Genomic DNA, 14,715 nt, shown 5'->3' with positions numbered 1-14,715 from the left:
GTGAACAAATGGGGACTTTGTTGTCTTTTCCTAGCGCTACCTCGCACACATGAGGGGGAGGGGGATGGTATTCCATGTGTGGCGAGGTGGCGATGGGAATGAATAAAGGCAGACAGTGTGAATTGTGTGCATAGGTATATATGTATGTGTCTGTGTGTGTATATATATGTGTACATTGAGATGTATAGGTATGTATATTTGCGTGTGTGGACGTGTATGTATGTACATGTGTATGGGGGTGGGTTGGGCCATTTCTTTCGTCTGTTTCCTTGCGCTACCTCGCAGACATGGGAGACAGCGACAAAGCAAAATAGATGAATAAAAATGTTTATGTATGTATACGTTGAAATGTATATTTATGCATGGGCATTTATGTATATATATATATATGTGTGTGTGTATGTGAGGGTTGTGCCATTCTTTGTCTGTTTCCTTGCGCTACCTCGCTAATGCAGGAAACAGTGATTAAGTATAATAAATATAGATAAATTTTTACTCAAGCTCTCATCTTGTAAGTTTTTAAAACAGATTGATGGTGAGGACAGTGAACAGTGCTTCAAGAGAAGTAATAATCATCACCTAGCATCCCTCACCCCCGGCATCTCCACACTCCTAGCTTCCCCTACACTTATGACAAGCTCTTTCATGATTATGTAATATTTATAGTAGAGTATTTTCTCCCCTATCCCCAGGGATAGGGGAGAAAGAATACTTCCCACACATTCCTCACATGTTGTAGAAGGCGACTAAAGGGGACGGGAGCAGAGGGGGGCTGGAAACCCTCCCCTCCTTGTATTTTAACTTTCTGAAAGGGGAAACAGAAGGAGTCACGCAGGGAGTGCTCATCCTCCTCGAAGGCTCAGATTGGGGTATCTAAATGTGTGTGGATGTAACCAAGATGAGAAAAAAGGAAAGATAGGTAGTATGTTTGAGGAAAGGAACCTGGATGTTTTGGCTCTGAGTGAAACAAAGCTCAAGGATAAAAGGGAAGAGTGGTTTAGGAATGTCTTGGGAGTAAAGTCAGGGGTTAGTGAGAGGACAAGAGCAAGGGAAGGAGTAGCACTACTGAAACAGGAGTGGTGGAAGTATGTGATAGAGTGTAAGAAAGTAAACTCTAGATTGATATGGGTAAAACTGAAAGTTGATGGAGAGAGATGGGTGATTATTGGTGCTTATGTACCTGGGCATGAGAAGAAAGATCATGAGAGGCAAATGTTTTGGGAGCAGCTGAGTGAGTGTGTTAGTAGTTTTGATGCACAAGACCAGGTTATAGTGATGGGTGATTTGAATGCAAAGGTGAGTAATGTGGCAGTTGAGAGAATAATTGGTGTACATGGGGTGTTCAGTGTTGTAAATGGAAATAGTGAAGAGCTTGTAGATTTATGTGCTGAAAATGGACTGGTGATTGGGTATACCTGGTTTAAAAAGAGAGATATACATAAGTATACGTATGTAACTAGGAGAGATGGCCAGAGAGCGTTATTGGATTACGTGTTAATTGATAGGTGCCCGAAAGAGAGACTGGATGTTAATGTGCTGAGAGGTGCAACTAGAGGGATGTCTGATCATTATCTTGTGGAGGCTAAGGTGAAGATTTGTAGAGGTTTTCAGTAAAGAAGAGAGAATGTTGGGGTGAAAAGAGTGGTGAGAGTAAATGAGCTTGGGAAGGAGACTTGTGTGAGGAAGTACCAGGAGAGACTGAGTACAGAATGGAAAAAGGTGAGAACAAAGGAGGTAACGGGAGTGGTGGAGGAATGGGATGTATTTAGGGAAGCAGTGATGGCTTGCGCAAAAGATGCTTGTGGCATAAGAAGCGTGGGAGGTGGGCAGATAAGAAAGGGTAGTGAGTGGTGGGATGAAGAAGTAAGATTATTAGTGAAAGAGAAGAGAGCGGCATTTGGACAATTTTTGCAGGGAAATAATGCAAATGACTGGGAGATGTATAAAAGAAAGAGGCAGGAGGTCAAGAGAAAGGTGCAAGAGGTGAAAAAGAGGGCAAATGAGAGTTGGGGTGAAAGAGTATCATTAAATTTTAGGGAGAATAAAAAGATGTTTTGGAAGGAGGTAAATAAAGTGCGTAAGACACGGGGACAAATGGGAACTTCAGTGAAGGGGGCTAATGGGGAGGTGATAACAAGTAGTGGTGATGTGAGAATAAGATGGAGTGAATATTTTGAGGGTCTGTTGAATGTATTTGATGATAGAGTAGCAGATATAGGGTGTTTTGGTCGAGGTGGTGTGCAAAGTGAGAGGGTTAGGGAGAATGATTTGGTAAACAGAGAAGAGGTAGTAAAAGCATTGTGGAAGATGAAAGCCGGCAAGGCAGCAGGTTTGGATGGTATTGCAGTGGAATTTATTAAAAAAGGGGGTGACTGTATTGTTGACTGGTTGGCAAGGTTATTTAATGTATGTATGACTCATGGTGAGGTGCCTGAGGATTGGCAGAATGCTTGCATAGTGCCATTGTACAAAGGCAAAGGGGATAAAAGTGAGTGCTCAAATTACCGAGGTATAAGTTTGTTGAGTGTTTCTGGTAAATTATATGGTAGGGTATTGATTGAGAGGGTGAAGGCATGTACAGAGCATCAGACTGGGGAAGAGCAGTGTGGTTTCAGAAGTGGTAGAGGATGTGTGGATCAGGTGTTTGCTTGGACAAATGTGTGTGAGAAATACTTAGAAAAGCAAATGGATTTGTATGTAGCATTTAAGGATCTGGAGAAGGGATATGATAGAAATGACAGAGATGCTCTGTGGAAGGTATTAAGAATGTATGGTGTGGGAGGCAAGTTGTTAGAAGCAGTGAAAAGTTTTTATCAAGGACGTAAGGCATGTGTACGTGTAGGAAGAGAGGAAAGTGATTGGTTCTCAGTGAATGTAGGTTTGCGGCAGGGGTGTGTGATGTTTCCATGATTGTTTAATTTGTTTATGGATGGGGTTGTTAGTGAGGTAAATGCAAGAGTTTTGGAAAGATGGGTAAGTATGCAGTCTGTTGTGGATGAGAGAGCTTGGGAAGCGAGTCAGTTGTTGTTCGCTGATGATACAGCGCTGGTGGTTGATTCATGTGAGAAACTGCAGAAGCTAGTGACTGAGTTTGGTAAAGTGTGTGAAAGAAGAAAGCTGAGAGTAAATGTGAATAAGAGCAAGGTTATTAGGTACAGTAGGGTTGAGGGACAAGTCAATTGGGAGGTAAGTTTGAATGGAGAAAAACTGGAGGAAGTAAAGTGTTTTAGATATCTGGGAGTGGATTTGGCAGCGGATGGAACCATGGAAGCGGAAGTGAATCATAGGGTGGGGGAGGGGGTGAAAGTTCTGGGAGCGTTGAAGAATGCGTGGAAGTCGAGAACATTATCTTCGAAAGCAAAAATGGGTATGTTTGAGGGAATTGTGGTTCCAACAATGTTATATGGTTGCAAGGCATGGGCTATAAATAGAGTTGTGCGGAGGAGGGTGGATGTGCTGGAAATGAGATGTTTGAGGACAATATGTGGTGTGGTTTGATCGAGTAAGTAATAATAGGGTAAGAGAGATGTGTGGTAATAAAATGAGTGTGGTTGAGAGAGCAGAAGAGGATGTATTGAAATGGTTTGGTCACATGGAGAGAATGAGTGAGGAAAGATTGACCTAGAGGATATATGTGTCAGAGGTGGAGGGAACGAGGAGTGGGAGACCCAATTGGAGGTGGAAAGATAGAGTGAAAAAGATTTTGAGTGATCAGGGCCTGAACATACAGGAGGGTGAAAGGCATGCAAGGAATAGTGTGAATTGGAACGATTTGGTATACTGGGGTCGACATGCTACCAATGGATTGAACCAGGGTATGTGAAGCATTTGGGGTAAACCATGGAAAGTTGTGTGGGGCCTGGATGTGGAGAGGGAGCTGTGGTTTCGGTGCATTATTACATGACAGCTAGAGACTGAGTGTGAACGAATATGGTCTTAGTTGTCTTTTCCTAGGGCTACTTCATGCACATGCAGGGGGGAGGGGGTTGTTATTTCATGTGTAGCGGGGTGGCAATGAATAAAGGCAGACAGTATGAATTATGTACATGTGTATATATGTATATGTCTGTGTGTGTATACATATGTATACGTTGAGAGGTATAGGTATGTATATTTGCGTGTCTGGATGTGTATGTATATACATGTGTATGCGGGTGGATTGGGCCATTCTTTCATCTGTTTCCTTGCGCTACCTCGCTAACGCAGGAGACGGCGACAAAGCAAAATAAATAAATAGATATAATTTAAGAATTCTTGTATCATATGAAATCCTTTTATTGCAGGACCTGGGAATGTGAATAACATCGGGGGAAGCCAAGGACAGATTAGTGGTGGAGAAACTTATGACCCCTCTTACTGTTCTGTCAAGTTACCTCCTCCTCAGCCACTTGCACCTGTTGACTCTGCTGTTGCAGAGAGGTAAATGACATTAGATGTTACAAAACTTTTTTAAGATATGATTTTGTAATTGATCAGATTTCTTACGTAATATTTAGAGCAACGAATTATGTAATTACATACATTAAAATTTGGATATTTTCAGGTTGTTTATTGTATGCCATCCTTCACCACCACCAATATATGCTTTGAAAGATGTCTTTGGAAGGTTTGGGAACCTCATTGATATCTATATGCTAAATGGCAAAACATTTGGATATGCTAAATATTCTTCGAAAGACTCTGCAGACAAAGCCATCGTGGTGAGTATTTGATTGAATATATTGATTTAGAATTCAATATTTTTATGACAATTCAGTTTACAAAATTTTATTCTCAAATTAAAAGGGACCCCATCCACAAGACGGTGAGATGTCTGCATTACAATATAACTACTTTCAATTGATTACACACATGTAGGCAGCACATAATCTGATATTTACATTTACAAAATTTAACAACCTCATTGTTTTTTCTATGAATCTATTAGCATTATTACATCTATGTATTCTAAATCTTGACTATTATACAGTCTTGACTAAAATATTCATATACCCTCTTTTCTTCCATAAAACACCTTACATCTTAAATTGTCATCCATGCAGTTTACTTCATGTGATCGTCTACTGCTGTATCATAGTAAATTATTTCATGTTTATTATACTTGATAGGTGCTTCCCATGTCAGCGAGGTAACGGCAGGAAATAGACGAAGAATGGCAAATCCACTCATATACACATATATATACATAACCACACATATACATATAAACATATACACATATACAGTTTATTTATTAAACTTTGTCGCTGTCTCCCGTGATAGCGAGGTAGCGCAAGGAAGCAGACGAAAGAATGGCCCAACTCACCCACATACACATGTATATACATACACGTCCACACATGCACATACCTAACCATCTCAACGTATATATATGTATATATATATAGATAGGGGAGAAAGAATACTTCTCACGTATTCCCTGAGTGTCGTAGAAGGCGACTAAATGGGAAGGGAGCGGGGGGGGGCTGGAAATCCTCCCCTCTCGTTTTTTTTAATTTTCCAAAAGAAGGGACAGAGAAGGGGGCCAGGTGAGGATATTCCCTCAAAGGTCCAGTCCTCTGTTCTTAACGCAACCTCGCTAATGCGGGAAATGGCGAATATTCCATTCTGTACTCAGTCTCTCCTGGTACTTCCTCACACAAGTCTCCTTCCCAAACTCACTCACTCTCACCACCCTCTTCACCCCAACATTCACTCTTCTTTTCTGAAAACCCATACAAATCTTCACCTTTGCCTCCACAAGATAATGATCAGACATCCCTCCAGTTGCACCTCTCAGCACATTAACATCCAAAAGTCTCTCTTTCGCGCGCCTGTCAATTAACATGTAATCCAATAACGCTCTCTGGCCATCTCTCCTACTTAAATAAGTATACTTATGTATATCTCGCTTTTTAAACCAGGTATTCCCAATCATCAGTCCTTTTTCAGCACATAAATCTACAAGCTCTTCATTTCCATTTACAACACTGAACACCCCATGTATACCAATTATTCCCTCAACTGCCACATTACTCACCTTTGCATTCAAATCACCCATCACTATAACCTGGTCTCGTGCATCAAAACCACTAACACACTCACTCAGCTGCTCCCAAAACACTTGCCTCTCATGATCTTTCTTCTCATGCCCAGGTGCATATGCACCAATAATCACCCATCTCTCTCCATCAACTTTCAGTTTTACCCATATTAATCGAGAATTTACTTTCTTACATTCTAGCACATACTCCCACAACTCCTGTTTCAGGAGTACTGCTACTCCTTCCCTTGCTCTTGTCCTCTCACTAACCCCTGACTTTACTCCCAAGACATTCCCAAACCACTCTTCCCCTTTACCCTTGAGCTTCATTTCACTCAGAGCCAAAACATCCAGGTTCCTTTCCTCAAACATACTACCTATCTCTCCTTTTTTCACATCTTGGTTACATCCACACACATTTAGGCACCCCAATCTGAGCCTTTGAGGAGGATGAGCACTCCCCGCGTGACTCCTTCTTCTGTTTCCCATTTTAGAAAGTTAAAAAAAAAAAAAATGAGTCATACATACATTAAATAACCTTACCAACCAGTCAATAATACAGTCATCCCTTTTTTAATAAATTCCACTGCAATACCATCCAAACCTGCTGCCTTGCCGGCTTTCATCTTCCGCAAAGCTTTTACTACCTCTTCTCTGTTTACCAAATCATTTTCCCTAACCCTCTCACTTTGCACACCACCTCGACCAAAACACCCCATATCTGCCACTCTATCATCAAACACATTCAACAAACCTTCAAAATACTCACTCCATCTCCTTTTCACATCACCACTACTTGTTATCACCTCCCCATTTGTGCCCTTCACTGAAGTTCCCATTTGCTCCCTTGTCTTACGCACTTTATTTACCTCCTTCCAGAACATCTTTTTATTCTCCCTAAAATTTAATGATACTCTCTCACCCCAACTCTCATTTGCCCTCTTTTTCACCTCTTGCACCTTTCTCTTGACCTCCTGTCTCTTTCTTTTATACATCTCCCACTCAGTTGCATTTTTTCCCTGCAAAAATCGTCCAAATGCCTCTCTCTTCTCTTTCACTAATAATCTTACTTCTTCATCCCACCACTCACTACCCTTTCTAATCAACCCACCTCCCACTCTTCTCATGCCACAAGCATCTTTTGCGCAATCCATCACTGATTCCCTAAATACATCCCATTCCTCCCCCACTCCCCTTACTTCCATTGTTCTCACCTTTTTCCATTCAGTACTCAGTCTCTCCTGGTACTTCCTCACACAAGTCTCCTTCCCAAGCTCACTTACTCTCACCACCCTCTTCACCCCAACATTCACTCTTCTTTTCTGAAAACCCATACAAATCTTCACCTTAGCCTCCACAAGATAATGATCAGACATCCCTCCATATATATATATATATATATATATATATATATATATATATATATATATATATATATATTTTATCCCTGGGGATAGGGGAGAAAGAATACTTCCCACGTATTCCCTGCGTGTCGTAGAAGGCGACTAAAAGGGAAGGGAGCGGGGGGGCTGGAAATCCTCCCCTCTCATTTTTTTATTTTAATTTTCCAAAAGAAGGAACAGAGAAGGGGGCCAGGTGAGGGTATTCCCTCAAAGGCCCAGTCCTCTGTTCTTAACGCTACCTCGCTATCGCGGGAAATGGCGAATAGTATGAAAAAAAATATATATATATGTATATATATATATATATATATATATATATATATATATATATATATATATGTGAATAAGAGCAAGGTTATTAGGTACAGTAGGGTTGAGGGTCAAGTCAATTGGGAGGTGAGTTTGAATGGAGAAAAACTGGAGGAAGTGAAGTGTTTTAGATATCTGGGAGTGGATCTGTCAGCGGATGGAACCATGGAAGCGGAAGTGGATCATAGGGTGGGGGAGGGGGCGAAAATTTTGGGAGCCTTGAAAAATGTGTGGAAGTCGAGAACATTATCCCGGAAAGCAAAAATGGGTATGTTTGAAGGAATAGTGGTTCCAACAATGTTGTATGGTTGCGAGGCGTGGGCTATGGATAGAGTTGTGCGCAGGAGGATGGATATGCTGGAAATGAGATGTTTGAGGACAATGTGTGGTGTGAGGTGGTTTGATCGAGTAAGTAACGTAAGGGTAAGAGAGATGTGTGGAAATAAAAAGAGCGTGGTTGAGAGAGCAGAAGAGGGTGTTTTGAAATGGTTTGGGCACATGGAGAGAATGAGTGAGGAAAGATTGACCAAGAGGATATATGTGTCGGAGGTGGAGGGAACAAGGAGAAGAGGGAGACCAAATTGGAGGTGGAAAGATGGAGTGAAAAGGATTTTGTGTGATCGGGGCCTGAACATGCCGGAGGGTGAAAGGAGGGCAAGAAAGAGAGCGAATTGGAGTGATGTGGTGTACAGGGGTTGACGTGCTGTCAGTGGATTGAATCGGGGCGTGTGAAGCGTCCGGGGTAAACCATGGAAAGCTGTGTAGGTATGTATATTTGCGTGTGTGGACGTGTGTATGTACATGTGTATGGGGGGGGGTTGGGCCATTTCTTTCGTCTGTTTCCTTGCGCTACCTCGCAAACGCGGGAGACAGCGACAAAGTATAAAAAAAAAAAAAAAAATATATATATATATATATATACTGTATTATTGACTGGTTGGTAAGGTTATTTAATGTATGTATGACTCATGGTGAGGTGCCTGAGGATTGGCGGAATGCATGCATAGTGCCATTGTACAAAGGCAAAGGGGATAAGAGTGAGTGCTCAAATTTCAGAGGTATAAGTTTGTTGAGTATTCCTGGTAAATTACATGGGAGGGTATTGATTGAGAGGGTGAAGGCATGTACAGAGCATCAGATTGGGGAAGAGCAGTGTGGTTTCAGAAGTGGTAGAGGATGTGTGGATCAGGTGTTTGCTTTGAAAAATGTATGTGAGAAATACTTAGAAAAGCAAATGGATTTGTATGTAGCATTTATGGATCTGGAGAAGGCATATGATAGAGTTGATGGAGATGCTCTGTGGAAGGTATTAAGAATATATGGTGTGGGAGACAAGTTGTTAGAAGCAGTGAAAAGTTTTTATCGATGATGTAAGGCATGTGTACGTGTAGGAAGAGAGGAAAGTGATTGGTTCTCAGTGAATGTAGGTTTGCGGCAGGGGTGTGTGATGTCTCCATGGTTGTTTAATTTGTTTATGGATGGGGTTGTTAGGGAGGTGAATGCAAGAGTTTTGGAAAGAGGGGCAAGTATGAAGTCTGTTGGGGATGAGAGAGCTTGGGAAGTGAGTCAGTTGTTGTTCGCTGATGATACAGCGCTGGTGGCTGATTCATGTGAGAAACTGCAGAAGCTGGTGACTGAGTTTGGTAAAGTGTGTGAAAGAAGAAAGTTAAGAGTATATGTGAATAAGAGCAAGGTTATTAGGTACAGTAGGGTTGAGGGTCGAGTCAATTGGGAGGTAAGTTTGAATGGAGAAGAACTGGAGGAAGTAAAGTGTTTTAGATATCTGGGAGTGGATCTGGCAGCGGATGGAACCATGGAAGCGGAAGTGGATCATAGGGTGGGGGAGGGGGCGAAAATCCTGGGAGCCTTGAAGAATGTGTGGAAGTCGAGAACATTATCTCGGAAAGCAAAAATGGGTATGTTTGAAGGAATAGTTGTTCCAACAATGTTGTATGGTTGCGAGGCGTGGGCTATGGATAGAGTTGTGCGCAGGAGGATGGATGTGCTGGAAATGAGATGTTTGAGGACAATGTGTGGTGTGAGGTGGTTTGATCGAGTAAGTAACGTAAGGGTAAGAGAGATGTGTGGAAATAAAAAGAGCGTGGTTGAGAGAGCAGAAGAGGGTGTTTTGAAATGGTTTGGGCACATGGAGAGAATGAGTGAGGAAAGATTGACCAAGAGGATATATGTGTCGGAGGTGGAGGGAACGAGAAGTGGGAGACCAAATTGGAGGTGGAAAGATGGAGTGAAAAAGATTTTGTGTGATCGGTGCCTGAACATGCAGGAGGGTGAAAGGAGGGCAAGGAATAGAGTGAATTGGATCGATGTGGTATACCGGGGTTGATGTGCTGTCAGTTGATTGAATCAGGGCATGTGAGGCGTCTGGGGTAAAACATGGAAAGCTGTGTAGGTATGTATATTTGCGTGTGTGGACGTGTATGTATATACATGTGTATAGGGGGGGGTTGGGCCATTTCTTTCGTCTGTTTCCTTGCGCTACCTCGCAAACGCGGGAGACAGCAACAAAGCAAAAAATATATATATATATATATATATATATATATATATAGGGGAGAAAGAATACTCCCCACGCATTTCCTGCGTGTCGTAGAAGGCGACTAAAAGGGAAGGGAGCGGGGGGCTGGAAATCATCCTCCTCTTTTTTTTTCAAAGAAGGAACAGAGAAGGGGGCCAGATGAGGACATTTCCTGAAAGGCCCAGTCCTCTGTTCTTAACGCTACCTCGCTAACACGGGAAATGGCGAATAGTATGAAAGAAAGAAGAAAGATATATATATGTATATATATATTAACACATAATCCAATAACGCTCTCTGGCCATCTCTCCTACTTACATACGTATACTTATGTATATCTCGCTTTTTAAACCAGGTATTCCCAATCACCAGTCCTTTTTCAGCACATAAATCTACAAGCTCTTCACCATTTCCATTTACAACACTGAACACCCCATGTATACCAGTTATTCCCTCAACTGCCACATTACTCACCTTTGCATTCAAATCACCCATCACTATAACCCGGTCTCGTGCATCAAAACCACTAACACACTCATTCAGCTGCTCTCAAAACACTTGCCTCACATGATCTTTCGTCTCATGCCCATGTGCATATGCACCAATAATCACCCATCTCTCTCCATCAACTTTCAGTTTTACCCATATCAATCTAGAATTTACTTTCTTACATTCTGTCACATACTCCCACAACTCCTGTTTCAGGAGTAGTGCTACTCCTTCCCTTGCTCTTGTCCTCTCACCATCCCCTGACTTTACTCCCAAGACATTCCCAAACCTTTACCCTTGAGCTTTGTTTCACTCAGAGCCAAAACATCCAGGTTCCTTTCCTCAAACATACTACCTATCTCTCCTTTTTTCACATCTTGTTTACATCCACACACATTTAGACACCCCAGTCTGAGCCTTTGAGGAGGATGAGCACTCCCCAGGTGACTCCTTCTGTTTCCCATTTTAGAAAGTTAAAAAAGATACAAGGAGGGGAGGATTTCTGGCCCCCCGCTCCCGAAAGGCGCGCGAAAGAGAGACTTTTGGATGTTAATGTGCTGAGAGGTGCAACTGGAGGGATGTCTGATCATTATCTTGTGGAGGCTAAGGTGAAGATTTGTATGGGTTTTCAGAAAAGAAGAGTGAATGTTGAGGTGAAGAGGGTGGTGAGAGTAAGTGAGCTTGGGAAGGAGACTTGTTTGAGGAAGTACCAGGAGAGACTGAGCACAGAATGGAAAAAGGTGAGAACAATGGAAGTAAGGAGAGTGGGGGAGGAATGGGATGTATTTAGGGAATCAGTGATGGATTGTGCAAAAGATGCTTGTGGCATGAGAAGAGTGGGAGGTGGGTTGATTAGAAAGGGTAGTGAGTGGTGGGATGAAGAAGTAAGATTATTAGTGTAAGAGAAGAGAGAGGCATTTGGACGATTTTTGCAGGGAAAAAATGCAATTGAGTGGGAGATGTATAAAAGAAAGAGGCAGGAGGTCAAGAGAAAGGTGCAAGAGGTGAAAAAGAGGGCAAATGAGAGTTGGGGTGAGAGAGTATCATTAAATTTTAGGGAGAATGAAAAGATGTTCTGGAATGAGGTAAATAAAGTGCGTAAGACAAGGGAGCAAATGGGAACTTCAGTGAAGGGCGCAGATGGGGAGGTGATAACAAGTAGTGGTGATGTGAGAAGGAGATGGAGTGAGTATTTTGAAGGTTTGTTGAATGTGTTTGATGATAGAGTGGCAGATATAGGGTGTTTTGGTCGAGGTGGTGTGCAAAGTGAGAGGGTTAGGGAAAATGATTTGGCAAACAGAGAAGAGGTAGTAAAAGCTTTGCGGAAGATGAAAGCCGGCAAGGCAGCAGGTTTGGATGGTATTGCAGTGGAATTTATTAAAAAAGGGGGTGACTGTATTATTGACTGGTTGGTAAGGTTATTTAATGTATGTATGACTCATGGTGAGGTGCCTGAGGATTGGCGGAATGCTTGCATAGTGCCATTGTACAAAGTCAAAGGGGATAAGAGTGAGTGCTCAAATTACAGAGGTATAAGTTTGTTGAGTATTCCTGGTAAATTATATGGTAGGGTATTGATTGAGAGGGTGAAGGCATGTACAGAGCATCAGATTGGTGAAGAGCAGTGTGGTTTCAGAAGTGGTAGAGGATGTGTGGATCAGGTGTTTGCTTTGAAGAATGTATGTGAGAAATACTTAGAAAAGCAAATGGATTTGTATGTAGCATTTATGGATCTGGAGAAGGCATATGATAGAGTTGATGGAGATGCTCTGTGGAAGGTATTAAGAATATATGGTGTGGGAGGCAAGTTGTCAGAAGCAGTGAAAAGTTTTTATCGAGGATGTAAGGCATGTGTACGTGTAGGAAGAGAGGAAAGTGATTGGTTCTCAGTGAATGTAGGTTTGCGGCAGGGGTGTGTGATGTCTCCATGGTTGTTTAATTTGTTTATGGTTGGGGTTGTTAGTGAGGTGAATGCAAGAATTTTGGAAAGAGGGGCAAGTATGAAGTCTGTTGGGGATGAGAGAGCTTGGGAAGTGAGTCAGTTGTTGTTCGCTGATGATACAGCGCTGGTGGCTGATTCATGTGAGAAACTGCAGAAGCTGGTGACTGAGTTTGGTAAAGTGTGTGAAAGAAGAAAGCTAAGAGTAAATGTGAATAAGAGCAAGGTTATTAGGTACAGTAGGGTTGAGGGTCAAGTCAATTGGGAGGTAAGTTTGAATGGAGAAAAACTGGAGGAAGTAAAGTGTTTTAGATATCTGGGAGTGGATCTGGCAGCGGATGGAACCATGGAAGCGGAAGTGGATCATAGGGTGGGGGAGGGGCGAAAATTCTGGGAGCCTTGAAGAATGTGTGGAAGTCGAGAACATTATCTCGGAAAGCAAAAATGGGTATGTTTGAAGGAATAGTTGTTCCAACAATGTTGTATGGTTGCGAGGCGTGGGCTATGGATAGAGTTGGCGCAGGAGGATGGATGTGCTGGAAATGAGATATTTGAGGACAATGTGTGGTGTGAGGTGGTTTGATCGAGTGAGTAACGTAAGGGTAAGAGAGATGTGTGGAAATAAAAAGAGCGTGGTTGAGAGAGCAGAAGAGGGTGTTTTGAAATGGTTTGGGCACATGGAGAGAATGAGTGAGGAAAGATTGACCAAGAGGATATATGTGTCGGAGGTGGAGGGAACGAGGAGAAGTGGGAGACCAAATTGGAGGTGGAAAGATGTAGTGAAAAAGATTTTGTGAGATCGGGGCCTGAACATGCAGGAGGGTGAAAGGAGGGCAAGGAATAGAGTGAATTGGATCGATGTGGTATACCGGGGTTGACGTGCTGTCAGTGGATTGAATCAGGGCATGTGAAGCGTCTGGGGTAAACCATGAAAAGCTGTGTAGGTATGTATATTTGCGTGTGTGGACGTATGTATATACATGTGTATGGGGGTGGGTTGGGCCATTTCTTTCGTCTGTTTCCTTGTACTACCTCGGAAATGTGGGAGACAGCGACAGAAAAAAAATATATATATGGAAGCGGAAGTGGATAATAGGGTGGGGGAGGGGGCGAAAATTCTGGGAGCCTTGAAGAATGTGTGGAAGTCGAGAACATTATCTCGGAGAGCAAAAATGGGTATGTTTGAAGGAATAGTGGTTCCAACAATGTTGTATAGTTGCGAAGCGTGGACTATGGATAGAGTTGTGCGCAGGAGGATGGATGTGCTGGAAATGAGATGTTTGAGGACAATGTGTGGTGTGAGGTGGTTTGATCGAGTAAGTAACGTAAGGGTAAGAGAGATGTGTGGAAATAAAAAGAGCGTGGTTGAGAGAGCAGAGGAGGGTGTTTTGAAATGGTATGGTCACATGGAGAGAATGAGTGAGGAAAGATTGACCAAGAGGATATATGTGTCGGAGGTGGAGGGAACGAGGAGAAGAGGGAGACCAAATTGGAGGTGGAAAGATGGAGTGAAAAAGATTTTGTGTGATCGGGGCCTGAACATGCAGGAGGGTGAAAGGAGGGCAAGGAATAGAGTGAATTGGAGCGATGTGGTATACCGGGGTTGACGTGCTGTCAGTGGATTGAATCAAGGCATGTGAAGCGTCTGGGGTAAACCATGGAAATCTGTGTAGGTATGTATATTTGCGTGTGTGGACGTATGTATATACATGTGTATGGGGGTGGGTTGGGCCATTTCTTTCGTCTGTTTCCTTGCGCTACCTCGCAAACGCGGGAGACAGCGACAAAGCAAAAAAAGGAAAAAAAAGATATATATATATACATACATAGAAAAGCAAATGGATTTGTATGTAGCATTTATGGATCTGGAGAAGACATTTGATACAGTTGATAGAGATGCTCTGTGGAAGGTACTAAGAATATATGGTGTGGGGCAAGTTGTTAGAAGCAGTGAAAAGTTTTTATCGAGGATGTAAGGCATGTGCACGTGTAGGAAGAGAGGAAAGTGATTGGTTCT

The 14,715-nt window shown here is 42.5% G+C and overlaps 1 protein-coding gene across 3 annotated transcripts in view; it reads left to right on the top strand.

Annotated features, from left to right (window-relative positions):
* Window positions 1-14,715, top strand: part of LOC139761894 (RNA-binding protein 45) — a 112,156-nt gene that overhangs the window by 56,947 nt on the left and 40,494 nt on the right. For all 3 annotated transcript variants that reach the window (XM_071686502.1, XM_071686483.1, XM_071686491.1), the window contains exons 8-9: window positions 4,284-4,419; window positions 4,544-4,700. In XM_071686502.1, the coding sequence (XP_071542603.1) occupies window positions 4,284-4,419; window positions 4,544-4,700 (293 nt within the window). The remainder of the gene's footprint in view (window positions 1-4,283; window positions 4,420-4,543; window positions 4,701-14,715) is intronic.

Source organism: Panulirus ornatus, chromosome 3, assembly GCF_036320965.1.
Source record: "Panulirus ornatus isolate Po-2019 chromosome 3, ASM3632096v1, whole genome shotgun sequence".
Lineage (NCBI taxonomy): Eukaryota > Metazoa > Arthropoda > Malacostraca > Decapoda > Palinuridae > Panulirus > Panulirus ornatus.
The sequence above is the reverse complement of the archived record's forward strand: the minus strand, read 5'-3'. Positions and strand labels throughout refer to the sequence as shown.